The 27,479-nt window shown below is 45.5% G+C and overlaps 1 protein-coding gene across 2 annotated transcripts in view; it reads left to right on the top strand.

Moving 5' to 3' along the window:
* Positions 1-17,823, top strand: part of LOC143023907 (uncharacterized) — a 46,363-nt gene extending 28,540 nt beyond the window's left edge. For both annotated transcript variants that reach the window (XM_076182575.1, XM_076182574.1), the window contains 2 exons: positions 15,325-15,385; positions 15,655-17,823. In XM_076182575.1, the coding sequence (XP_076038690.1) occupies positions 15,325-15,385; positions 15,655-17,387 (1,794 nt within the window). In that variant the 3' untranslated portion in view covers positions 17,388-17,823. The remainder of the gene's footprint in view (positions 1-15,324; positions 15,386-15,654) is intronic.
* Positions 17,824-27,479: the final 9,656 nt, after the last annotated feature.

Genomic DNA, 27,479 nt, shown 5'->3' with positions numbered 1-27,479 from the left:
CCTTTGCTCCCTACCTTTAGTCCTTCTCACCCTTTGCTCCCTACCTTTAGTCCTTCTCACCCTTTGCTCCCTACCTTTAGTCCTTCTCACCCTTTGCTCCCTACCTTTAGTCCTTCTCACCCTTTGCTCCCTACCTTTAGTCCTTCTCACCCTTTGCTCCCTACCTTTAGTCCTTCTCACCCTTTGCTCCCTACCTTTAGTCCTTCTCACCCTTTGCTCCCTACCTTTAGTCCTTCTCACCCTTTGCTCCCTACCTTTAGTCCTTCTCACCCTTTGCTCCCTACCTTTAGTCCTTCTCACCCTTTGCTCCCTACCTTTAGTCCTTCTCACCCTTTGCTCCCTACCTTTAGTCCTTCTCACCCTTTGCTCCCTACCTTTAGTCCTTCTCACCCTTTGCTCCCTACCTTTAGTCCTTCTCACCCTTTGCTCCCTACCTTTAGTCCTTCTCACCCTTTGCTCCCTACCTTTAGTCCTTCTACCCTTTGCTCCCTACCTTTAGTCCTTCTACCCTTTGCTCCCTACCCTTAGTCCTTCTACCCTTTGCTCCCTACCCTTAGTCCTTCTACCCTTTGCTCCCTACCCTTAGTCCTTCTCACCCTTTGCTCCCTACCCTTAGTCCTTCTCACCCTTTGCTCCCTACCCTTAGTCCTTCTCACCCTTTGCTCCCTACCCTTAGTCCTTCTCACCCTTTGCTCCCTACCTTTAGTCCTTCTCACCCTTTGCTCCCTACCTTTAGTCCTTCTCACCCTTTGCTCCCTACCTTTAGTCCTTCTCACCCTTTGCTCCCTACCTTCAGTCCTTCTCACCCTTTGCTCCCTACCTTTAGTCCTTCTCACCCTTTGCTCCCTACCTTTAGTCCTTCTCACCCTTTGCTCCCTACCTTTAGTCCTTCTCACCCTTTGCTCCCTACCTTTAGTCCTTCTCACCCTTTGCTCCCTACCTTTAGTCCTTCTCACCCTTTGCTCCCTACCTTTAGTCCTTCTCACCCTTTGCTCCCTACCTTTAGTCCTTCTCACCCTTTGCTCCCTACCTTTAGTCCTTCTCACCCTTTGCTCCCTACCTTTAGTCCTTCTCACCCTTTGCTCCCTACCTTTAGTCCTTCTCACCCTTTGCTCCCTACCTTTAGTCCTTCTCACCCTTTGCTCCCTACCTTTAGTCCTTCTCACCCTTTGCTCCCTACCTTTACTCCTTCTCACCCTACCTTTACTCCTTCTCACCCTACCTTTACTCCTTCTCACCCTACCTTTACTCCTTCTCTCCCTACCTTTACTCCTTCTCTCCCTACCTTTACTCCTTCTCACCCTTTGCTCCCTACCTTTACTCCTTCTCACCCTTTGCTCCCTACCTTTACTCCTTCTCACCCTTTGCTCCCTACCTTTACTCCTTCTCACCCTTTGCTCCCTACCTTTACTCCTTCTCACCCTTTGCTCCCTACCTTTACTCCTTCTCACCCTTTGCTCCCTACCTTTACTCCTTCTCACCCTTTGCTCCCTACCTTTACTCCTTCTCACCCTTTGCTCCCTACCTTTACTCCTTCTCACCCTTTGCTCCCTACCTTTACTCCTTCTCACCCTTTGCTCCCTACCTTTAGTCCTTCTCACCCTTTGCTCCCTACCTTTAGTCCTTCTCACCCTTTGCTCCCTACCTTTAGTCCTTCTCACCCTTTGCTCCCTACCTTTAGTCCTTCTCACCCTTTGCTCCCTACCTTTAGTCCTTCTCACCCTTTGCTCCCTACCTTTAGTCCTTCTCACCCTTTGCTCCCTACCTTTAGTCCTTCTCGCCCTTTGCTCCCTACCTTTAGTCCTTCTCACCCTTTGCTCCCTACCTTTAGTCCTCTCGGACCCTTTGCTCCCTACCTTTAGTCCTCTCGGACCCTTTGCTCCCTACCTTTAGTCCTCTCGGACCCTTTGCTCCCTACCTTTAGTCCTCTCGGACCCTTTGCTCCCTACCTTTAGTCCTCTCGGACCCTTTGCTCCCTACCTTTAGTCCTCTCGGACCCTTTGCTCCCTACCTTTAGTCCTCTCGGACCCTTGGTGGCGGCACACTAGGCATTTCTCGCTAGCATGCTACTTGCTTTTCCCTACAAGAAGAGGCATAAGAGGGTCTGGTAGTAGTTTTCCAACCATAACCCTAAGGTTTGGGTCTTTTGATGTGCGTGGGTTTGGTGCAGATGAAGTAGTTGTCAAAATGATGAGAGCAGGTAAGCCACCTGGGTTAGATGGAGTGTCTAAAAAAGGGAGGTACGTTAATAGTAGATTGGCTAGTGAGGTTTAGTGTCTCTAAGGCAGTGTACAGTGCCGGAGAACTAAAGGAGTGCCTGTGTAGTTCCCCTTTACAAAGGAAAAGGGAACAAATGTGAGTGTACTAGTTTCAGAGGAATCGGTTTGAGTGTATTTGGGAAGGCTTATGGGAGGCACTTTGGAAGGTTTTGCAAATTTTTGGGATTGGGAAAAAGCTGTCAAGAGTTTTTACGATAGTAGTAGAGCGTGTATTAGAACTGGAAATGGGGAGAGCGAATGGTTTGAGGAAAAGGTTGAGCTACGTCAGGGAAGTGTCATGTCGCCGTGGCTGTTCAATGTGTAGCCTACATGGATGGGGTGGTGCGGGAAGTAAAAGCAACGGTAATGGGCAGGGTACTGAAGGTGGTTCAAGAAAAATGGAGAAAAAGGGAAGTGATGAGGAGAGCTGGGTTGGAATAAGAGATGACAGATAGGACTGATGAAAGAGTATTGGAATGGTTTGGACACATGGAAAGAGTGAATGAAGATTAGTAAAAGAGGTATGGAAGGCAGAGGAAGAGGGAGTGAATGTAAAGGGACTACCGAGAATGAGATGGATGGATGGATGGAGTGAAAGGGGCGCTGAGGAAGAGGGGAATGTCTGTTGAGCAAGGAAGAGAGAAGGCAGGAGATAGGGATGCATGGAGAGTGCCTGTGTATAGATGATGCTATTATGCAAGGGAGGGAGGAGTGGGGATGTGGTGTAGGAGTGCTTGTGTGTGAATATTTTGATGCAACCTGAAGGGAGTTTCTCCCCGTCTTCTCTATTTCTACATGACGGAATGGAGAGGGGGGGGGGAGAAGCTGCCTTGCTGTCGATGCACTGTGCCTTGCTGCGTTGCTTCTGACCCAGAGTAGTGGGCGGGATACAGGGATGACCCATCATCCACGAGGAGCTAAGATGAGAGGGAGGAAAGGGGAGTGGAGTGGGCACATGCCTTTGGCCTGGCTACCTCCCTTATAAGCCGTTGGTATATATATATATATATATATATATATATATATATATATAAACTAGTTCGTCATTTAGCTTCTCATAGACGAGAAAGTAAAGTTAAACCTAAACTAATGTTACACACATTAAGATGTTCTTATTACGGAATTCTATGATATTGTAACCGAAGTAGTTTGTACTCAAACGACGTAGCAAAAGCAAGTAGAATGCTAGCCTAGTGTGCCACCACCGTTACCCCCCCCCTTTATTCTCCTTAACCATCTGTTCTACCCCTTTTCCGTTAAGTATCGGGTCTCCCTCTAATCCCCGTTTTCTCCTTTCTACTTGCCCTCATTTCTTCCTTGCTTTTCCTTGTCATGTTTGCCCTTTTTGTTTCTTTTCCCACCTTCTACCCTTGTTCGTCGTTCTCCTCCCTTTCCCCTTTCTTTTGCCTGAAGTTGCCCATTATTCGCTACATTTCCTACGCCCTCTTGCCTGTTACTCTCCCCCCTGCTCTCCTTGCCCCTTATCTCGCTTTGGTCCTATATCTGTTGCCCTACCCTTCCCCCACAGTTCGTTGCCCCATCTTAAGCCCTTTCTCTCTCACCCTAGCCTTGACTTCCCATCTTCTTCGTCTGTCCTTCAGGTCTCGTTCGAGGCATTTCCTGTGAGAGCGAAGGACCCTAAATGAAGTTACAGATATATTCTCTGCTGAAAATTCTAGCCTTTAGTTTTTCACTCCATAATTCCATTTAAATCATTCTTAGAATACTGAAAAACCTCTCCTTTAATTATGTATTTCACCATTTTTTTTCACAGAGCTGAGTTTGATATGGAGTTGGGAGAGGATATATTTTCCGGTGTATACAAAAGCTTGATGTACATTGTTTACTATTTGCTTCTTTCTAGATGGTCAGGAAGAAATAAGTTTACATAAAAAAGAGGATATAAAGAATGACAGCAGATTTGAAATCTGCGTAACTGTTACACAAACACTTTACATCATCTCTGTAGCATTTTTTTTTCTTGGTCACTGCTGTGTTCTTGACACAACTATTTGTCTTCTTGATCCTGTGATTTGTATCTTTGATCCTAAGATTTGTCTTCTTGATCCTATGATTTGTATCTTTGATCCTAAAATTAGTCTTCTTTATCCTATGATTTGTCTTCTTTATCCTATGATTTGTCATCTTTGATCCTAAGATTTGTCTTCTTGATCCTAAGATTTGTCTTCTTGATCCTGAGGTTTGTCTTGATCCTGGGGTTTCTCCTCTTGATCCTGAGGTTTGTCTTTTTGATCCTGAGCTTTGTCTTTTTGATCCTGAGCTTTGCCTTTTTTATCCTGAACTTTGTCTTCTTGATCCTGAGCTTTGTCTTCTTGATCCTGAGCTTTGTCCTCTTGATCCTGAGCTTTGTCTTCTTGATCCTGAGCTTTGTCCTCTTGATCCTGAGCTTTGTCCTCTTGATCCTGAGCTTTGTCCCCTTGATCCTGAGCTTTGTCCTCTTGATCCTGAGCTTTGTCCTCTTGATCCTGAGCTTTGTCTTCTTGATCCTGAGCTTTGTCTTCTTGATCCTGAGCTTTGTCTTCTTGACCCTGAGCTTTGTCTTCTTGACCCTGAGCTTTGTCTTCTTGATCCTGAGCTTTGTCTTCTTGATCCTGAGCTTTGTCGTCTTGATCCTGAGCTTTGTCGTCTTGATCCTGAGCTTTGTCTTCTTGACCCTGAGCTTTGTCTTCTTGATCCTGAGCTTTGTCTTCTTGATCCTGAGCTTTGTCTTCTTGATCCTGAGGTTTGTCGTCTTGATCCCGAGCTTTTTCTTCTTGATCCCGAGCTTTGTCTTCTTGATCCCGAGCTTTGTCTTCTTGATCCCGAGCTTTGTCTTCTTGATCCCGAGCTTTGTCTTCTTGATCCCGAGCTTTGTCTTCTTGATCCCGAGCTTTGTCTTCTTGATCCCGAGCTCTGTCGTCTTGATCCCGAGCTCTGTCGTCTTGATCCCGAGCTCTGTCGTCTTGATCCCGAGGTCTGTCGTCTTGATCCCGAGGTCTGTCGTCTTGATCCCGAGGTCTGTCGTCTTGATCCCGAGGTCTGTCGTCTTGATCCCGAGGTCTGTCGTCTTGATCCCGAGGTCTGTCGTCTTGATCCCGAGGTCTGTCGTCTTGATCCCGAGGTCTGTCGTCTTGATCCCGAGGTCTGTCGTCTTGATCCCGAGGTCTGTCGTCTTGATCCCGAGGTCTGTCGTCTTGATCCCGTGGTCTGTCGTCTTGATCCCGAGGTCTGTCGTCTTGATCCCGAGGTCTGTCGTCTTGATCCCGAGGTCTGTCGTCTTGATCCCGAGGTCTGTCGTCTTGATCCCGAGGTCTGTCGTCTTGATCCCGAGGTCTGTCGTCCTGATCCCGAGGTCTGTCGTCCTGATCCCGAGGTCTGTCGTCCTGATCCCGAGGCCTGTCGTCTTGATCCCGAGGCCTGTCGTCTTGATCCCGAGGCCTGTCGTCTTGATCACGGGGTCTGTCGTCTTGATCCCGAGGTCTCTCGTCTTGATCCCGAGGTCTCTCGTCTTGATCCCGAGGTCTCTCGTCTTGATCCCGAGGTCTGTCGTCCTGATCCCGAGGTCTGTCGTCCTGATCCCGAGGTCTGTCGTCCTGATCCCGAGGTCTGTCGTCCTGATCCCGAGGTCTGTCGTCCTGATCCCGAGGTCTGTCGTCCTGATCCCGAGGTCTGTCGTCCTGATCCCGAGGTCTGTCGTCTTGATCCCGAGGTCTGTCGTCCTGATCCCGAGGTCTGTCGTCCTGATCCCGAGGTCTGTCTTCCTGATCCCGAGGTCTGTCGTCCTGATCCCGAGGTCTGTCGTCTTGATCCCGAGGTCTGTCGTCTTGATCCCGAGGTCTGTCGTCTTGATCCCGAGGTCTGTCGTCTTGATCCCGAGGTCTGTCGTCTTGATCCCGAGGTCTGTCGTCTTGATCCCGAGGTCTGTCGTCTTGATCCCGAGGTCTGTCGTCTTGATCCCGAGGCCTGTCGTCTTGATCCCGAGGCCTGTCGTCTTGATCCCGAGGCCTGTCGTCTTGATCACGGGGTCTGTCGTCTTGATCCCGAGGTCTGTCGTCTTGATCCCGAGGTCTGTCGTCTTGATCCCGAGGTCTGTCGTCTTGATCCCGAGGTCTGTCGTCTTGATCCCGAGGTCTGTCGTCTTGATCCCGAGGTCTGTCGTCTTGATCCCGAGGTCTCTCGTCTTGATCCCGAGGTCTCTCGTCTTGATCCCGAGGTCTCTCGTCTTGATCCCGAGGTCTGTCGTCCTGATCCCGAGGTCTGTCGTCCTGATCCCGAGGTCTGTCGTCCTGATCCCGAGGTCTGTCGTCCTGATCCCGAGGTCTGTCGTCCTGATCCCGAGGTCTGTCGTCCTGATCCCGAGGTCTGTCGTCCTGATCCCGAGGTCTGTCGTCCTGATCCCGAGGTCTGTCGTCCTGATCCCGAGGTCTGTCGTCCTGATCCCGAGGTCTGTCGTCCTGATCCCGAGGTCTGTCGTCCTGATCCCGAGGTCTGTCGTCCTGATCCCGAGGTCTGTCGTCCTGATCCCGAGGTCTGTCGTCCTGATCCCGAGGTCTGTCGTCCTGATCCCGAGGTCTGTCGTCCTGATCCCGAGGTCTGTCGTCATGATCCCGAGGTCTGTCGTCATGATCCCGAGGTCTGTCGTCCTGATCCCGAGGTCTGTCGTCCTGATCCCGAGGTCTGTCGTCCTGATCCCGAGGTCTGTCGTCCTGATCCCGAGGTCTGTCGTCCTGATCCCGAGGTCTGTCGTCCTGATCCCGAGGTCTGTCGTCCTGATCCCGAGGTCTGTCGTCTTGATCCTGAGGCCTGTCTTCTTGATCCTGAGGCCTGTCTTCTTGATCCTGAGGCCTGTCTTCTTGATCCTGAGGCCTGTCTTCTTGATCCTGAGGCCTGTCGTCTTGATCCTGAGGTTTGTCGTCTTGATCCTGAGGTTTGTCGTCTTGATCCTGAGGTTTGTCGTCTTGATCCTGAGGTTTGTCGTCTTGATCCCGAGGTTTGTCGTCTTGATCCCGAGGTCTGTCGTCTTGATCCCGAGGTCTGTCGTCTTGATCCCGAGGTCTGTCGTCCTGATCCCGAGGTCTGTCGTCCTGATCCCGAGGTCTGTCGTCCTGATCCCGAGGTCTGTCGTCCTGATCCCGAGGTCTGTCGTCCTGATCCCGAGGTCTGTCGTCCTGATCCCGAGGTCTGTCGTCCTGATCCCGAGGTCTGTCGTCCTGATCCCGAGGTCTGTCGTCTTGATCCCGAGGTCTGTCGTCTTGATCCCGAGGTCTGTCGTCGTGATCCCGAGGTCTGTCGTCCTGATCCCGAGGTCTGTCGTCCTGATCCCGAGGTCTGTCGTCCTGATCCCGAGGTCTGTCGTCCTGATCCCGAGGTCTGTCGTCTTGTTCCCGAGGTCTGTCGTCTTGATCCCGTGGTCTGTCGTCTTGATCCCGAGGTCTGTCGTCTTTGATCCCGAGGTCTGTCGTCTTGATCCTGAGGCCTGTCTTCTTGATCCTGAGCTTTGTCCTCTTGATCCTGAGCTTTGTCCTCTTGATCCTGAGGTTTGTCTTCTTGATCCTGAGGTTTGTCGTCTTGATCCTGAGGTTTGTCGTCTTGATCCTGAGGTCTGTCTTCTTGATCCTGAGGCCTGTCTTCTTGATCCTGAGGCCTGTCTTCTTGATCCTGAGGCCTGTCTTCTTGATCCTGAGGCCTGTCTTCTTGATCCTGAGGCCTGTCTTCTTGATCCTGAGGTTTGTCGTCTTGATCCTGAGGTTTGTCGTCTTGATCCTGAGGTTTGTCTTCTTGATCCTGAGGTTTGTCTTCTTGATCCTGAGGTTTGTCTTCTTGATCCTGAGGTTTGTCTTCTTGATCCTGAGGTTTGTCTTCTTGATCCTGAGGTTTGTCTTCTTGATCCTGAGGTTTGTCGTCTTGATCCTGAGGTCTGTCTTCTTGATCCCGAGCTTTGTCTTCTTGATCCCGAGCTTTGTCTTCTTGATCCCGAGCTTTGTCTTCTTGATCCCGAGCTTTGTCTTCTTGATCCCGAGCTTTGTCTTCTTGATCCCGAGCTTTGTCTTCTTGATCCCGAGCTCTGTCGTCTTGATCCCGAGCTCTGTCGTCTTGATCCCGAGGTCTGTCGTCTTGATCCCGAGGTCTGTCGTCTTGATCCCGAGGTCTGTCGTCTTGATCCCGAGGTCTGTCGTCTTGATCCCGAGGTCTGTCGTCTTGATCCCGAGGTCTGTCGTCTTGATCCCGAGGTCTGTCGTCTTGATCCCGAGGTCTGTCGTCTTGATCCCGAGGTCTGTCGTCTTGATCCCGAGGTCTGTCGTCTTGATCCCGAGGTCTGTCGTCTTGATCCCGAGGTCTGTCGTCTTGATCCCGAGGTCTGTCGTCTTGATCCCGAGGTCTGTCGTCTTGATCCCGAGGTCTGTCGTCTTGATCCCGAGGTCTGTCGTCTTGATCCCGAGGTCTGTCGTCTTGATCCCGAGGTCTGTCGTCTTGATCCCGAGGTCTGTCGTCCTGATCCCGAGGTCTGTCGTCCTGATCCCGAGGTCTGTCGTCTTGATCCCGAGGTCTGTCGTCCTGATCCCGAGGTCTGTCGTCTTGATCCCGAGGTCTGTCGTCTTGATCCCGAGGTCTGTCGTCTTGATCCCGAGGTCTGTCGTCTTGATCCCGAGGTCTGTCGTCCTGATCCCGAGGTCTGTCGTCCTGATCCCGAGGTCTGTCGTCCTGATCCCGAGGTCTGTCGTCCTGATCCCGAGGTCTGTCGTCCTGATCCCGAGGTCTGTCGTCCTGATCCCGAGGTCTGTCGTCCTGATCCCGAGGTCTGTCGTCCTGATCCCGAGGTCTGTCGTCCTGATCCCGAGGTCTGTCGTCTTGATCCCGAGGTCTGTCGTCCTGATCCCGAGGTCTGTCGTCTTGATCCCGAGGTCTGTCGTCTTGATCCCGAGGTCTGTCGTCTTGATCCCGAGGTCTGTCGTCTTGATCCCGAGGTCTGTCGTCCTGATCCCGAGGTCTGTCGTCCTGATCCCGAGGTCTGTCGTCCTGATCCCGAGGTCTGTCGTCCTGATCCCGAGGTCTGTCGTCATGATCCCGAGGTCTGTCGTCCTGATCCCGAGGTCTGTCGTCCTGATCCCGAGGTCTGTCGTCTTGATCCCGAGGTCTGTCGTCCTGATCCCGAGGTCTGTCGTCCTGATCCCGAGGTCTGTCGTCCTGATCCCGAGGTCTGTCGTCCTGATCCCGAGGTCTGTCGTCCTGATCCCGAGGTCTGTCGTCCTGATCCCGAGGTCTGTCGTCCTGATCCCGAGGTCTGTCGTCCTGATCCCGAGGTCTGTCTTCCTGATCCCGAGGTCTGTCGTCCTGATCCCGAGGTCTGTCGTCCTGATCCCGAGGTCTGTCGTCCTGATCCCGAGGTCTGTCGTCCTGATCCCGAGGTCTGTCGTCCTGATCCCGAGGTCTGTCGTCCTGATCCCGAGGTCTGTCGTCCTGATCCCGAGGTCTGTCGTCATGATCCCGAGGTCTGTCGTCTTGATCCCGAGGTCTGTCGTCCTGATCCCGAGGTCTGTCGTCCTGATCCCGAGGTCTGTCGTCTTTGATCCCGAGGTCTGTCGTCCTGATCCCGAGGTCTGTCGTCTTGATCCCGAGGTCTGTCGTCTTGATCCCGAGGTCTGTCGTCTTGATCCCGAGGTCTGTCGTCTTGATCCCGAGGTCTGTCGTCTTGATCCCGAGGTCTGTCGTCTTGATCCCGAGGTCTGTCGTCCTGATCCCGAGGTCTGTCGTCCTGATCCCGAGGTCTGTCGTCCTGATCCCGAGGTCTGTCGTCCTGATCCCGAGGTCTGTCGTCCTGATCCCGAGGTCTGTCGTCCTGATCCCGAGGTCTGTCGTCCTGATCCCGAGGTCTGTCGTCCTGATCCCGAGGTCTGTCGTCCTGATCCCGAGGTCTGTCGTCCTGATCCCGAGGTCTGTCGTCCTGATCCCGAGGTCTGTCGTCCTGATCCCGAGGTCTGTCGTCCTGATCCCGAGGTCTGTCGTCCTGATCCCGAGGTCTGTCGTCCTGATCCCGAGGTCTGTCGTCCTGATCCCGAGGTCTGTCGTCCTGATCCCGAGGTCTGTCGTCCTGATCCCGAGGTCTGTCGTCCTGATCCCGAGGTCTGTCGTCCTGATCCCGAGGTCTGTCGTCCTGATCCCGAGGTCTGTCGTCCTGATCCCGAGGTCTGTCGTCCTGATCCCGAGGTCTGTCGTCCTGATCCCGAGGTCTGTCGTCCTGATCCCGAGGTCTGTCGTCCTGATCCCGAGGTCTGTCGTCCTGATCCCGAGGTCTGTCGTCTTGATCCCGAGGTCTGTCGTCTTGATCCCGAGGTCTGTCGTCTTGATCCCGAGGTCTGTCGTCTTGATCCCGAGGTCTGTCGTCTTGATCCCGAGGTCTGTCGTCTTGATCCCGAGGTCTGTCGTCTTGATCCCGAGGTCTGTCGTCTTGATCCCGAGGTCTGTCGTCTTGATCCCGAGGTCTGTCGTCTTGATCCCGAGGTCTGTCGTCGTGATCCCGAGGTCTGTCGTCGTGATCCCGAGGTCTGTCTTCTTGATCCAGAGGACTGTCTTCTTGATCCCGAGGTGTGTCTTCTTGATCCCGAGGTCTGTCGTCCTGATCCCGAGGTCTGTCGTCCTGATCCCGAGGTCTGTCGTCATGATCCCGAGGTCTGTCGTCCTGATCCCGAGGTCTGTCGTCCTGATCCCGAGGTCTGTCGTCTTGATCCCGAGGTCTGTCGTCTTGATCCCGAGGTCTGTCGTCTTGATCCCGAGGTCTGTCGTCCTGATCCCGAGGTCTGTCGTCCTGATCCCGAGGTCTGTCGTCCTGATCCCGAGGTCTGTCGTCCTGATCCCGAGGTCTGTCGTCCTGATCCCGAGGTCTGTCGTCCTGATCCCGAGGTCTGTCGTCTTGATCCCGAGGTCTGTCGTCTTGATCCCGAGGTCTGTCGTCTTGATCCCGAGGTCTGTCGTCTTGATCCCGAGGTCTGTCGTCCTGATCCCGAGGTCTGTCGTCCTGATCCCGAGGTCTGTCGTCCTGATCCCGAGGTCTGTCGTCCTGATCCCGAGGTCTGTCGTCTTGATCCCGAGGTCTGTCGTCTTGATCCCGAGGTCTGTCGTCTTGATCCCGAAGCCTGTCTTCGTTTTTCTTCATCTCTGCACCCTTCGAACGTCTACGTCCTCCTCGCACGTCTCCCTGTTATGTCCTTTTATCGACCTATTACCTCCGGTTGTCTCGGCGATGCTCCCAGTTTATTCTTTTGACTGTCATCCCTCTTTTCTCCCATAGTCGCTCTGTTCCCTGCACATGTCTTCGTGTCGACCTGTTCTCGCAGATAATCGTCTTGACGATGCTCACACCTTGTTATTTCTTTGGACGATGTCGCCTTTCTCATCTCCCCTTTGTTGCTGTTTCCCCTGTAGGTGTCCTCTTGTCGATCTGTCCCCTTAGTTTGTCTTCTTGATGATCCCACAACAATTTATTTCTTTGGCGATCATTCCCCTCCCCCCTCATTTATTCCCTTGTCCCTCCGCTCCCCATCTCGTCCCATTCGCCTTCCTTGTCCACTTTCGCTCTCCTCCCCCTCATCTCCCACCTTCCCGGCGTTACCTTGAGGAGCGCATCCTCCCGTCCCTTTCTGATCCCAGTTATTTCTCGTTATCCTTGAGCCTCCGCTGTACCGTACCTTGTACTAGCCACTCCCTTCTCGCCTCGACCCCAAGGTCTTTCAACTGCCTACCCCCCTCCCTCCCTTCCCCCACACCCCACAAGTCCTCTCGCCCATAGCAACAGAGGCTCGCTTTGTCAAACCAAATGTCCGGCACCTTTGAATACAAGAGCCGGTTATTTTCACCACAGATCCTCTTGACATTCCTGAAGGACACGCCATACCCTGCTTACAACAATTCACGTCATCTTACTTAGCGCCGTTCCAACGAAGGTGGATTTCTTTGAGGCAGACTGCCTCTCGTCCAGTTGCCAGAAGGTAACTGTATACAGACGCCCTGTGGCGTTGAATGATCCGTTGCCAACGCCAAGGCTATTGGCATAAGGCCGAGTTGTACCAATCTCCATGTCCCCCATACTGAGATCCTAACGACGACTACCTCCCTCCTCGATGTCTTCGTGAATATTCCATCACGGAAGATTCCATGACACCTATAGTGGGAAATTTGTCAAACGGTCTGTCGAATACATGTATATTTACAAATACATATACTGTACATATCCATATAGTTTGTGTGTGTGTGATTGTGTGTTTGTATTTACCTAGTATTTTTACGGGAAGAGCTATGCTCGTAGTGACCCGCTTTTGTATCTTTCAGCATCCAGTTTGTGTGTGGGTGGGTGGGTGCGTATGTGTTATATGTGTGGGTGTTTACCTAGTTGTATTTTACGGGAAGAGAGCTATGCTCGCAGTGGCCCGTCTTTGTATCTTTCAGCATCAAGTTTGTTCTTAAATTCTTGTATAGTTTTTTTGCACTCACTGTTTTCTCATCCAATTTATTCCAGATATCCACCAATCTGTGTGGGAAACTATTCTTTTTCAGATCTCTTCTATAACTATCTTTTTTAAGTTTCTTTTCGTGTTCTCTTGTTTTTTCTAGTGTATGGGTGGGTGGGTGGATGAGAGACTTGGATGTATGTGTGTGGGTGAATGGATGCGTGTTTGGTTGTGTGGGTGGGTGGATGTGGGTGTGGGTGGGTAGGTGGGTTATGGTGGGTGGGGGGTGGATGCGTGGGTGCGTGGATTGTGTGGGTGGGAAGTTTGATGTGTAGGTGAGTTGATGCGTGCGTGGATGTGAGATATACATGCATGCTGTATACATACACACTTGCATACACATACGCATAGACACATACATACGTACATATATGTATATGCATACATGAAATAAATACGTGTATATATAACGTATCTACATGTACGTGTACACACAATATATATGCATATATATATATATATAATGATATACGTGTGTATATTTGTATTCATGTGTGTATATACCACAAGTCTTTATATACAATTATACAAGCATATTTATATACAATTATACAAGCATATTTATATACAATATACATGCATGTTTATGTACAATGTGTATATGCAATATGTATACATGCATGTGTATATACAATACACGAGTATATACAATATACATAGTGCATGCATGTGTATATACAATACATGTATGTGCAATATACACGTGTATATATACAAAATGTACACAAACATGTGTATGCAATGTATACAAACATGTGTATGCAATGTATACAAACATGTGTATGCAATGTATACAAACGTGTATGCAATGTATACAAACATGTGTATGCAATGTATACAAACATGTGTATGCAATGTATACAAACATGTGTATGCAATGTATACATACATGTGTATATGCAATGTATACATACATGTGTATATGCAATGTATACATACATGTGTATATGCAATGTATACATACATGTGTATATGCAATGTATACATACATGTGTATATGCAATGTATACATACATGTGTATATGCAATGTATACATACATGTGTATATGCAATGTATACATACATGTGTATATGCAATGTATACATACATGTGTATATGCAATGTATACATACATGTGTATATGCAATGTATACATGTGTATATGCGATGTATACATGTGTATATGCGATGTATACATGTGTATATGCGATGTATACATGTGTATATGCGATGTATACATGTGTATATGCGATGTATACATGTGTATATGCGATGTATACATGTGTATATGCGATGTATACACACATTCATAGTGATTATAATAGGTTTACTTCCTCGCTGATTTTCGCTGTCAGGTGTTTGGGCTGTGGGTCATAATTGATGTCCCCTCTAATTTTTTTGCTGTGAGTGGGTGCAGAAATATGCCTGTGTACTTTGCCGCCATGGGTGGTCACATACTTTTCAGATAAGGCAAAGTCATTTCATTTGCAATAGAAGCTCCAAAGTTAGAAGAGGGGAATAAACACAGTACTTACAAAGGATTACAAAGGCGGAGCATGCTGACAGGAGACCTTTTGGTCCATATCTAGGTCGGATGCGAAAAAAAATCATGAATAAATAAAAACTAAATGTAACAAATAAAACGCATAAATAAATGTATAGGTAAAGGTAAATAATAAACAGGTAAATAGTAAATAATAGATTGACATATAACTAATGATAAATGAGAATCTAGCAAACAAATGATAAAAAAAAGAAATGTACAAGATAAATGATAATCATTACATCTTGCGTGTTTATCTAAATGATTGTAGGTTTGACGGTTGGCAAGTTACCATGTTTTTAGATAATTTGTAAGTTAATATTTGGGTGGAACTTCTCTATTAAAGTGATTATTATCATTTGAAAACCTTGTGCACGTGTATTTTTTCATGTGCACTAGTACGTGTGTGCGCGCACATGAGCACAGCTTACAGGGAACGCTTGTCATAAGAGTATCAAATGTGAGGCCCACAATTTTAGATTGATCTTTTCCATTAAGAGAGGTAAGAAATTAATATTAATCAAGACCCTTTTAGACTTCTTGTGCAATTGATGGGTTTGACCGTCTTTTTTGTGTCTAGAATAATTGACGTTCTTTATTTGTTATTCCCACCTCTTGCATAGCTACAATATCGCATATCCTGTTAGACTCTCCAATTTCCTCAAACACTCCGTGGTAACTACCTACTTTATCGTTTACCTCAAACACCAATTCCTGGGCGGCGAAACACCAATACCTCTGCCATCTCTCCACAACTTCCTACAGAAAGCAGCACTATGAACCAAACTATAAATACCTTTGACTAAACCAATACGTGAAGTTTAAATTAACGGATAGAAGCGCTGGTAATCTACATTCTAAATACTACATCACCTCAAGCATCTCTACCCAACGAAACCCAATCCCATCGCGCTACACCGTCCTTGTTTTACATCAACTTGCCCACTTCGCGCATACTTCGACACACACTCGACACCCTGCATTGACATCCATGAATTTCATTATAAATTTTCCATAATCATTGTATCATTTCACTTCAGAGTGAATTGTGCGTCGATGAGTGTTCTCTCTGTTCCTCTGGTGATGATCCCAATGATAAAGGTAAGCATGGGTTGTATTCCGTGCCAAAGATTGGAAGAAGGGGAAGGAGAATGGGAGGGGGGAAGACATCAGCAAAGAAATAATTAGGGGGACAGGGAGTGGGGCGCGGAGATTGACAGAGAAACAGGGACGGGAAGATGTACAATTCATAGCTCTTCGGAGATGGTTTGAACATAAAAATGAATCGTGTAGTTGAAGTAGAGGGTTAAAAGTTTATGATTATCCAGAATTGCTAAGGGTTAAAACTGAAAGTAAAATTCTGTCGACAGGACGCTGGAAACGGGACGACCATCAACTGGCAGTGCCTCCGAGCGATGTCGACAGTTTACTTTATCCTTCTCCCGTAGACTTCAGCTTAGACCACGAGGATGTTTACTATAAGGATTCCGAAGAATCTATTTATTACAACCTGCAGGACTTCGATACAAGAGCCAGTGGGCCTGAAAGTGCGGAAACTATTTATTCCGTTGTAAACGAATCTTCGAACGAGATAGCGGCCGTTATGGTGAGTGCCGAGTCGCCAAATGAAAGGCGACAGGCTATGAACCTTCTATCGGCGATTTATGCGACACTGTTGGCATACGTAAGAGTTGCTGAAGTGTTCGATTGGAAGACGTTTGAATCCCCCTCATTAGTAGATAATGAAATAAAGGTAAACAATGTATCCCATAATAAAAAATTAAAAGAAGATCTGGATGGAACAAAGAAAAGAGTAGGAAGAACTGTGGCTATGGATGACGCATCTAAGGTTACTGTCGATATGCATGCGACACCTCCCGGCCCGCTGATGAGTACGATATTCAGAGCCATCGCCAGCGAAGCTCGTAAGGAACCATATGAAGAGAATATATATCGTGTGATGAGCGCAAATGCTGAACCTGCAGGTAAAACGACTTTAGAAGTGAACGGAAGTTTAAGTTATAAGGAATCACTCGATGCCCTTGATCCAACACTACCATCAATATCAACGGTTCCTACTTTGACAAGACTACATGAAGGCCAAGATATCGGAAGTGTACATGGAACAGTTAGCAAGACAAGTGAATCTGTGTCTGAATTAGTGCCTCATACTTCTGTATCGACCCCGCCTGACCCAGACAACACTAAAAAGGTTGTAACTAAAACCTTCAATAAAGATAGTACAGACACAGTGTTACCTTCAAGCTCGATGCAACACACAACGTCAAAAACAACTTTAACTGAAAACTTACAGTCGCTGTCTTCATCTACTTCCTTGTCCTCTTCTGTGTATATGTGCTCGTCTGTACCAAAACAAAATGCTCCTCCATTGCCATTGGTTTCTTTGTTGAAAGTTAAATACCAAAAGAATCCAAATTTCGCCTGTTCCGATACGTCACAACTTGACTCTCCTAACCAGAGTGATTCACAAAAACCAACGACGCCAACTGCATCCCAGCCACAATCTTCTAAAGACAAAACAAAGCAAAGAGGCTCTAAACCCGTACTTATGGATTTGCTCAAACCAAAGGCTCACTATAGAGGACCATACAAGGGACCATCCACCCAGAAATTCAGACCATTTTTTATTCGCGACTGGTCGAAAGCAGCAAAGTCAGCATTTGCATCTGGGAAGAAGGATGCAACATCATCATTAAAGGACGGTGCTCCAGTTCCAATACCCTCTTCAGCTAAAAGAGTCGATGAAAAACCATCAGTAGTTTCTGAAGACCAAAACCCATCTAATCACTACAGAAGCACAGATCAACCCAACAGAAAGGAATTCGTTACTCATCCAGAGAAGCTTAATCCTGAAGAGGATTCCGATATTAATAGCGCTGATTTAACTCCTGGGAAAGATAAAAGTACCAGTGCTAGTGACATAATTAATGCCATTGACAGTACTAACAATGGTAAGGATGTAGATGCCAATATCATACAATCTGCTGAAAACGATGAGACTGGATCAGACGAGAAAAACGATGCTAAAGACACCAAAAATGAGAGCTGGGTTCAAAATATGCTTGGCTTGGTCTTTGGATGAAACTTGCAGATAAGCAACAATTATTCACAGGTGCTAAGAAAAGTATAATTACCTTCCAGTCATAGTCCTTTTATCATACAAGATATTCAATTAGAATATAAGTTAGATTGCTCAAATTATATTCTGGTGTTCTATTACCTAACTGAATTGTATTGCCAACCCTTACATTTGAACGGGCCCTAGTTTATTTTCACTTAATCATATGAATAGAAATGTACTGGTTAATGAATCTGAGGCAATGGGATTCTTTTCAAATGTGTTTGAGAAATTTCATCTGTTATCGAACTTCTTATTTTGTAGCTATATTTTGACAATTTGTAGCGTGTGTAGAATTCATTTTATCAAAATCTTCAGGCACATTACCTTAAGGTAAAGAAGGGAATGAGTAGGCACTAAGCCACTTTGTCTACACACTACATAAATATTAAAATATATATATATATATATATGGTTTTCTTTTCTTATTTTCTTTATGAACGTAATAGTTGTATTTTTGGAGAAACCCGTAGGTAGTTCGGGATGAATCGAAGATTTGTCATTGCCATCTCCCAACATGGTCATAGATGCAAGTTTCATCTCATCAGCTTCAAATGGGGTTCATTACTCAAGACCAGCTTCTCAACCGGGGCGAGTTCCCCTGAATCCAGCATTCAGTGAGGGATCTTGACTAGTTACAGAAAAATGCACAATTAAGTTCTGGTTGTTTAATTTCGTATTCATAATTTTGTCAAATTTGGGAAAACGTTTTTTACCTTGTGAGCTTCAATTCTAATCTAATATAATATCAAAGATGTGTTATAACTTCTATGTAGGACTTTCGCGCGACGTAAGAATTTAGATTATCCACAAGGAGTGAAAAGGTTGGGAAACTTGTTCTAGAAGGCTGACCAGCTGGCCTGCACCACATCACAAAAAGTTAGATAATTGTAACGAAAAAAGTAAGTGAAAAAAAAATTCTTTAGCCACTTTAGTACGGTGAAATATTCTGTAGATTTTACTTGTTCAGTTGAAGGACAGGATCGAGCCAAATAAGTTCTCGATCGATCAAGACCTTTGTTTCGCGATTGTCCCTTAACTGAACAAAATTGGGTAGGGTTAAACCACAACAAAATCCTCTTTAATATATTTTATTTTGTTTAGTTATCTATTAATATATATATTATGGATACTGTCTTGGAATGGAAAGGTTGTTGGTTTCGAGATAAATGTTGCGGGTGTGGGGGGCGGGGACGTACAAAGACACTTTGGACTATTTTGAGAGGGCTGTTGCGCCCTTATGGTTATTGTTCCGTGGTCGAGCTTGTTCTGTGCGAGAGTCTAGTGAAAGTCCCAGAGTGATTGATTATTAATCATCACATCACATCAATAGTCATCAACTGTAATTTCATTATTATTGTTACTATTATTATGGTTATTAAAATGATCAATTGTTTACCATTATTATGGTTATTAAAGTTATTATAATTGCTATTATTCTTTTTCTTCATATTCTTTTCTTTATCTCCCCACCCCGGAACCTTCTGGGATGCTGAGGGCAGCTTCCCGGCCTGGTTAACTTTGGGAAGACAACATTCAGGGCACCATTCCACTTCCCCATGTCGTGTGGGCAAAGCTGTTCCTGAATAAGGCTGGTCAGTCATTTAGACTGGAACGCAACCTCATAGAATGTAACCAGGGGCCTCCTGAGATCACCATTTCCTGCTCCCATCATCACATCATCAGAGGAGGACTATGTTAGTAAAGAGAATAAAGATACTGGAGGAGTTTTTGACAGTGACTGAATCGTCTTGGCCACTACCTCACACTTAGCACAGACCTACCAGGTGGGAGCCCTGGGGACACCAGGGAGCTAATGAGGCAGCAGTTAGTCTACCTCCAAGAGAGAAAGTCAGAAGAAAGGCCTAGTGCCCCAGAGTGGATCTTATAAAGGGTTACTTAGTTTTGCTAGGCTCCTGTAGATCTATACTGCCTTCCTAGTAAGAACCTGCAATGTTCGTGTAGATTGTGATGAGCGGCTTCAAGGGATAACAATCTACCCCAATTGTCATGTACCAATGTTGATGGACTCGTATTGATAGTAGGAAATGAAGTTGTTACAGTTTTGACAGTGATTTAATATTATGTCAATCTGTTACCACCTCACAATTGGCATTAATTTCCCTAGTGGGAGTCAACCCCAGGAGGAAGGTCTGGGGGTAGACCTAGTCCCCATGTCACAAGTTCCTATTGCACTGATATAACTACCTTGCTGGAATACTGACCTTTATGTGGGACCAAAATCTTGTATAAAATCATAACTAGTCACATGCTTCCACAATGAACTACTTTTTTTCCCTGAAAATAGTGACAAAAAGACAAATATCGACTACTGTTTATTATGAGCTACTGAAAAAAAATAATACGTTTTTCTATACCATTAACAAAAATTTTGTGGTGCCTTTTCATTTGCATTTTACTGAAATGTAGTGGTAATTATTTAATTGTTAAAAATAAAATTTGCACAGTATTGCATTTTTCATTTATAACCATTGCTTCTATCCTTATGGGCAAAATCATGTCAAAGAAGTGGTAAAGGAGGGATTTAGGGAGGTGTGGCTGGAAAAAAAGAGTTAGATGTTGAATGGTCAGCATTCTTTTACGATTGTACTAACCTGTAATCATAAGGCTTTTGAATAACTGATCTGTTGATGTAACTGAAGTCCCTAAATAATACTTAAAAATCATACACAATCCCAATGCAGGGAACTTGCACAATAAAATGCATACAACTGAAATAGTTTCGTGAATGACAAGACCACTTTTGTGGTTGGCTGTCACTGATACCCCTGCTTCAGAACTTCAGCTTTTGATGTGGATGGTAGGCTGAGTAATTTCCTACACACCTTTACCAATTCTATGACCCTACCTCTTCTGATCCTCCAGCAACATGTGTGTGTGTGTGTGTAGGGGGAATAAGAATGTTGTTACCATGTTCCCATGCATGCTATAGGTGAATATATGGGGCAGAGTAAGATCTTGGAATCCCCTCCACTCTACTTTTCTCCTATGAAAAGTCAAGGCATAAATCAAGTCTGGAAGAACTCCAACCAGAACCAGTAATTTCCTCATTAAATGTAATGGATGTAATATAGATGGGAGTAAAGGGGAAGACAACACAGTTATGCATACATATGCCTGAGTTGGATGATAGACCAAAGCAATTAGTGGTAGTTCAGGAAGGTACGTGAGAGGAGGAAGCCAGAAGTAAATGTGGGCAAAAGTAAAGTGATGAGATGTACAAGAGTGGTAGTGGCTTGGAGATGAGATTAAAGGACGAGAAGTTGGGAGGAAATGGAGAGCTTTATGTATTTGGGGTCGCATGTTGCAGGGAATAGAGGTTTGTTGTGCTTGTGTGATGTAATGAGATGGGTGACTAGGATTGAGGACTCTTGCACAGAACTGTGTACCTGTAATTTTCATGAATTTTTTTTTTATGGGGAAATTTTTAGTTTGTGTAAAGTTCTACTGGAGTGGTTTTGGTGTATCCTATTATTCTCAATGCTTTATTTTGTATCTTTTTGAATGTGATTAATCCTGGTTATTGGGAACCATGTTGTGGAAGTGTCAATGAATGTGTTCTCAAGAACTGTTTGTGGACTGCATTTCCTTCTGGTGTCTGAAAACTATATTTGTTACCGATTTTAGTAAGTTCATCTTGTTCATTTCCACTGCCAGGTCTTTACTGCTGAGTATTTCTTTGATTCATGGTTGTCTGAGTGAGTAATGTTACTGACAATTACTGAAGGAAGGCCCCCATTCTGCTATTTCCAATCCTTCATTCTAATTTGCTGAATTAAGGTAGGGTGTTTTTAGTAGATATTTTGTTGTAGCTATGCTGGGTCTTTTGTGTAGTCATCAGCAAGCTTGAGCACTTTGGTGTTGTTTTGGATCTGGCGTTGGGATAACCTTTGTGAAGAGGTACTGTAAAGTGGGTGAGAGTAATATTCCTTGGAGAACACCACTGTGCTGTCTTTAGTCCCAGAAATTTATCTGCTTGGATTACTCTGCTGTTGCATTGGCTCTGGTCCTGGTGGTGAGCAGGAGAGAGACAATTGAACCTTCATCCACAAAGAGCTCAGGGGTGGACAATTCGGTTGCCTGCACACCCAGGACACCCAGGTTTCGTCTGTGGGCAACCATGACTTGTTCCAAAGGATCCCACTGAGCAACTACTGTAGAACTGGAATCCTCTTCAGTTAGTGATCAAAATATATAGTTTCACTTACGCAACTTTCATCCCCAACATACTCCACTCGCCTCCACCCTCTTATCTTGGCACCTCCTGGAGGATGGGTCATCCCTGCATCTTGTCCACTGCCCTGGGCCAGAAGCAGTGTCACAAATGCAGCACATCCACAGCAAGGCTGCTTCATTAAATCGGCGACCCCCCCTCTCCGTCCCCTCATGCAGAAAAGGAGAAGACCGGAAGAAATCCCTTCAGACTGCGTCAAATTATTTCTCGCACATACTCCCTCACCCCCCATCCACTCCACCTCATGCATCACAGCATCATCCATACACAACCATTCTCCATTCACCCCTATCTTCTGTCCTCTCCCATCCTTCCTCAACAGACATTCCCCTCTTTCCCAATGCCCCTGCCCCTTTTACCCCCATCCATCCATTTCATCCTAGGTTGACCCCTCATGTTCACTCCTTCCACCTCTGCCTTCCGCACCTCTTTTACCAGTCTTTAACATATATAAAACCCGTTTGTGTTGAGGCTAATACAGCTACGAGGACATTTTTTCAAACATCTCAGGTGGATTTCGTCTGCAGGCAACTGTGAGTTGCACCAAAGGATCCCACTGGATAACTGTAAACTGGAATTGTCCATCCCTGGAGCTAAGATAAGAGTGAGGAAAGGGTGGTGGATGGGAGTGGAATGGGTGAGTGTGGATGCATGCCTATGACTTGGCTACCTCCCTTATAACGGTGAGAAGAATTTCGTGTCGAGATAAGACTCTGTGCTGTCTGCCAGCTAAGAAGTTTGTTGGCCTTTTCTTGTCGTTAATGTGAATGTCTCTTTTTTTATTATCTCTTGATACATGTCTAAGAAAAGAGAAAAGCAGATGTGAAATGGGGGAAGAGCATGGCAGAAAATTTTGAAACGATATTAAGAGAGGAAGGGCAGGTGAATCAAGTAGAGAAGAAAAGGTAAAAGGTGCAGATGGAGAGGTGATATTGGAAGAGATGGCAGTAAGAGGAAGATGAGCAGAGTATTTTAGGGAGTTGTTAAATGTGAAGGAGGATAAGGAAGGAAAGGTAGTTGCAGTGGGAGATGATGAATGAGAGAAATAAGAAAAGATGAAGTGAAAGCAGTTATTAAAATGATGAGAGCAGGTAAGGCACTTGGATTAGATGGGTATCATATGGAGTATCTAAAAAGGAAGGTGCAGTGATGGTGGACTGGCTGGTGAGGTTTAATGTTTATCTAAAAGAGGATATAGTGCCAGAGGACTGAAGGAGTGCCTGTATAGTTCTGAGGATGAAGAGGAGGACAAGGAGAATGAGGAAGAGGACAAAGGAGGAGGAGGAGAAGGACAAGGATGAAGGTGAGGAGGAGAACGAGTGTGAAGATGAGAACTGTTGCCTTGAGTTTCACGAGTGGAAAATCTGCAGCCCTTGGAATCTCCCACAGATCTCTCTAAGAATAAATTTTGGACTGTTGTCCGTGTTGTCTTGCTGTGGAACTTTCCACATCAGCTGAAAGCTGTATGAAGGGAGCAGTCACCTGCTGTCAGCTCTCCATGAGTGAAAAGGTGTATGAAATAGAGTTGAAGATGAGAAAGAGATCTTGGTGCCAGAGATAGTGTCAGCACCTCAGGTCTGCACCTCCCAATTGAGGTGTGGGGATTGATGGCTTCTGAAAATGAGCATCTTTGCAGGACCACCACATGCAGATCCCTGTCATTGGTCCCAGGAGAAGTAACATATGGGGAAGAATTATCATCACAAAAGTACAATTTCTCATCTACTATTTATACAACCTGAAAAATGATCAAATTTTATTTATAATTTTTCTGAATTAATCAAATATAACCATGTATCATCCATTGCTGTAAATCCCGAAATATTTCTTCGGACAGCCACAATATAATACAAAGAAGTGACGACCTATCAAGGGAACATATCTTTATGGCAATTATGAATACCAGTGACATTTCTAAAAATAGTTGTCTAACATACAGCTCCCCACTCTAAACTATCACTCACATTCTAATCTGTACATACCTATAATCATTTGGTTTCTATTGGAATATCATAATCTTTTTTTATATCATTTTGAGACAGCATCCTGAGAAAAAGCCAGCCATATGCAGTGAAGTGTAACACATACACATGTAAACAATAAATGCATCAGGCAATTTGTGCTGGTACTTGTTTGGAAGTAATGAGAACAATGCTAAGTAATGAAGAGTCATTAAAAGTTTTGTGCATTCTTTGAATTTAATTAAAGCTGTTAGCTACATGCCTAATACAAGTGTAGCTGTGGAATTAACATCCATTGGCTGCCTAGGCTCCATCGACCTTTACCTGAGCCATCAACAATTCTAAAACTATTGACTTTTACACTTTTTTATAACTTTTCACTGGTGGTGCATATTTTCAATGGGTCTGCATCATTTTCGGTCTGTTTAGACTGTTAAACTGAGTAACATGGGCTAATATCCAACATAATTGTAACAACCCCTTGTTTTACAAACCCAAATCATAGAAAATGTACCATAATTTTTTTCAGATTAATTACGACATTGTAGAAAAGTGTGCATGCATGCATGTGCACACACACAGACACAAACCTAGAAAAGGCATTTGATAAAGTACCTCACAGTTGACTTGTGTGGAAATTGGAGCATGTTGGAAGGTTGAGTGGTAAACTACTAGAATGGATTAAAGATTTTTTTAAGGAAAGATACATGAGGACAATAATTAAGGACAAGATGTCAAGCTGGAGAGCGGTCATGAGTGGAGTTCCAGAAGGTTCTGTGCTTGCACCAATTATGTTTCTTGTCTCTGTTATTAACATGATGGAAGGAACAAGCTATGCCAGTATGTTTGCAGACAATACAAAAATCATGAGAAGGGTAAAAAATGAGGATGGTAGAATATTGCAAAATGATCTAGATACTATTTTTGCATGGAGCCAAGAATGGGAAATGAAGTTCAAGAAATGCAAAGTACCGGAAATGGGCAATAGCAGCAAAAGGCCATCCTTCAACTATTCCTTGGGAAGCAAACTCATTACAAAAGCAAAAGGGGAGAGAGACTTGGGAGTGTTGATAAAAGACAACCTCTCACCTGACAGACATGTCAGCAGGTTTGTGGGAGAGACACAAGGACTACTGCAGAAGATTAAGGTGGCATTCCATTATATGGATGAAGAAATGATGAAAAAATTCATTGAAACCCTAATACAGTGAGACCTCTCATTAACAGACATTAATTAGCTGTTTTTGCTGTGTTTTCGGTGTTTTGGAGTGGTTTTTGGGTGGCATAGTGATTGCACGCACTAAACAACAGCACCCAAAAACACCGCAAACACAGCGAAAACACCACACAGCTAATTAACGCCCATTCATGAGAAGTCTCACTGTATGTCCAAGACTGGATTATGCATCAGTAGAATGGTCCCCACACCAAGTGAAGGATATAACCAAGATTGAGAGAATACAAAAGGTAGCAACCACACTGGTCCCCAACCTGGCAGATAAACCATATAAGGAAAGACTAAAAGCACTGAGTCTACCAACTTTGAAAGATTGAAGAGAAAGAGGTGACATGACTACAGTATTCAGGTCACTAATGGGGATAGATTGCATTGATAGATCTCCTGACTAAAGATGGGTGATAGTTTTAAGACGTCAAGGAAATAAATTAAGAAAGACCACATGTCAACAGGATGTGAAGAAATACAGTTTTCCATGTACCTGTAGATGTATAAATACATGGAATAGCTTAGGTGATATAGCCCAAGCTCAAACAATACAAGAGTTCAAATCTAAATATGATAATTGGAAATTAAAGATATAGATTAAACTGGAACCGTACATGATTTTGAGTCTAGGTATGTTAGAGAACAAGAGACAGGACCCAATGAATATTTCTCCTTTCCTGTAAACTACAATCAGGTAAACAGTTAGGTAAATACATTATATATACACATACATACATATACCAACAGCTTTTTCCCCCTTACATGGGAGGTAGCCAAACTCAGGCATAAATCCACTCCTACCCATTTCATCCCCACATACTCCACTCCCATTCACAGTCCCTCCCTCTCCCTTATCTTGGCTCCTCTTGGATGATGGGTCTTCCCTGCATCTTGCCCACTGCCCTGGGTCAGAAGCAATGCAGCAAGACAGCACATCCACAGCAAGGCCGCTTCATTTAATCAGCAACCCCCCTCTCTGTCCCCTCATGCAGAAAAAACGAAGATGGGGAGAAATTCCTTCAGGCTGTGTCAAAATATAATTCACACTTTCTCCCTCACCCCCCCATCCCCTACCCACTCCCTTCCATGCAACATAGCATCATCCATACACAACCATTCTCCATTCAACCCTATCTTTTGTCTTCTTCCTCAAAAACATTCCTCTTTCCTAATGCCCCTTTCACCCCATCCATCTATCTCATCCTTGGTCAGCCCCTCAAGTTCACTACTTCCACCTCTGCCATCCACACCTCTTCTACTAATCTTTCTTCACTCATTCATTCCATGTTTGCAAACCATTCCAATACTCTTTCATCAACCCTATCTCCCAACTCCCTTCTCAACCCTGCTCTCCTACTCATCTCGTTTCTCACTCTATCCAGCCTAATAACCCCCAATTATCTAAGGATATCCACTTCCTCCAGTTTCTCTCCCTTAATACTCACTTCCAATTTGTTGCCATCCTCTTCCCTTGTACATCTCATCACTTTACTTTTACCCACATTTAACCTTTCTTCCCTACACCCTACCAAACTCTGACACTAACTTCCTTAATCCCTCCTCTGATCCTGCTACAAGCATGTCATCAGCAAACAACTGGCTTATCTTCCATTTTTTCTCCATTTTCTTTAACCATCTCCAATCACCTGCCCATTACCCTTGCATTTACTTCTCGCACTATCTCATCCATGTATAAATTAAATGGCCATGACAACATGACACATCCCTGGCAAAGTCCCATCTTTACCTCAAACCACTCATTCTCTCCATTTCTAATTCTAACACAGGCTCTACTACTCTCTTGACTGCTCTTAACAGCTTTCCTTCTATCCCATATATCTGCAATACCTCCCAAAATGACTTCCTGTCTAACCTGTCATAAGCTTTTCCCAAATCCATTAAAGCCCAAAAAACCTTACCTTTTCCTAAAGCTTCCTTACATATCTGCCTTACCACAAAAATCTGATCCATGCCACCCTTACCTGTCCTAAACCCTCTGTTCCTCTCAATCAAAACCCTCCCATAAGCCTTCACAACTATACTCAACAAACTGATCCCTCTGAAACTACTACTCATACTTGTCCCCTTTTCCCTTGTAAAGTGAAACTATAAAGGCACTCCTCCAGCTCTCTACCCTCTTTTAGACAAACATTAAACAACCTCACCAGCCAGTCCAACATCATTGTAGTCCCCCATTTTTTAGACACTCCGCATGATACCCATCTAACTCAGGTGCCTTACCTACTCTCATCATTTTAACAACTTTCACCTCATCTTTCCTTGTTTTTCCTTCATTTTCCTCATTCATTACTGTCATTTTCTTAGCGCTTCCCATTGCAACTACCTTTCCCTCCCTATCCTCCTTCACATTTAGCAAATCCCAATAATACTCTGCCCATCTTCCTCTTACTGCCATCTCTTCCATTATCATCTCTCCATCTGCATCTTTTACCTTTTCTTCTCTAATTGATTTGCCTCCCCTTCCTCTCTTAATTTCCCTCCAAAACATATATATACTCATATACAAGGAAAACAGGGGAGGTAGACTGTTTTGGGAAGGCGGACTCAGACTTTTCAGGTATGAAGAAATTCTCTGAGGGAGCAGATTACAAGGA

Source organism: Oratosquilla oratoria, unplaced genomic scaffold (assembly GCF_046742065.1).
Source record: "Oratosquilla oratoria isolate Oo_2021 unplaced genomic scaffold, ASM4674206v1 SCAFFOLD70, whole genome shotgun sequence".
NCBI classification, from domain to species: Eukaryota; Metazoa; Arthropoda; class Malacostraca; order Stomatopoda; family Squillidae; genus Oratosquilla; species Oratosquilla oratoria.
Note: the sequence above shows the minus strand (reverse complement) of the source record. Positions and strands in the feature narration are given on the sequence as shown.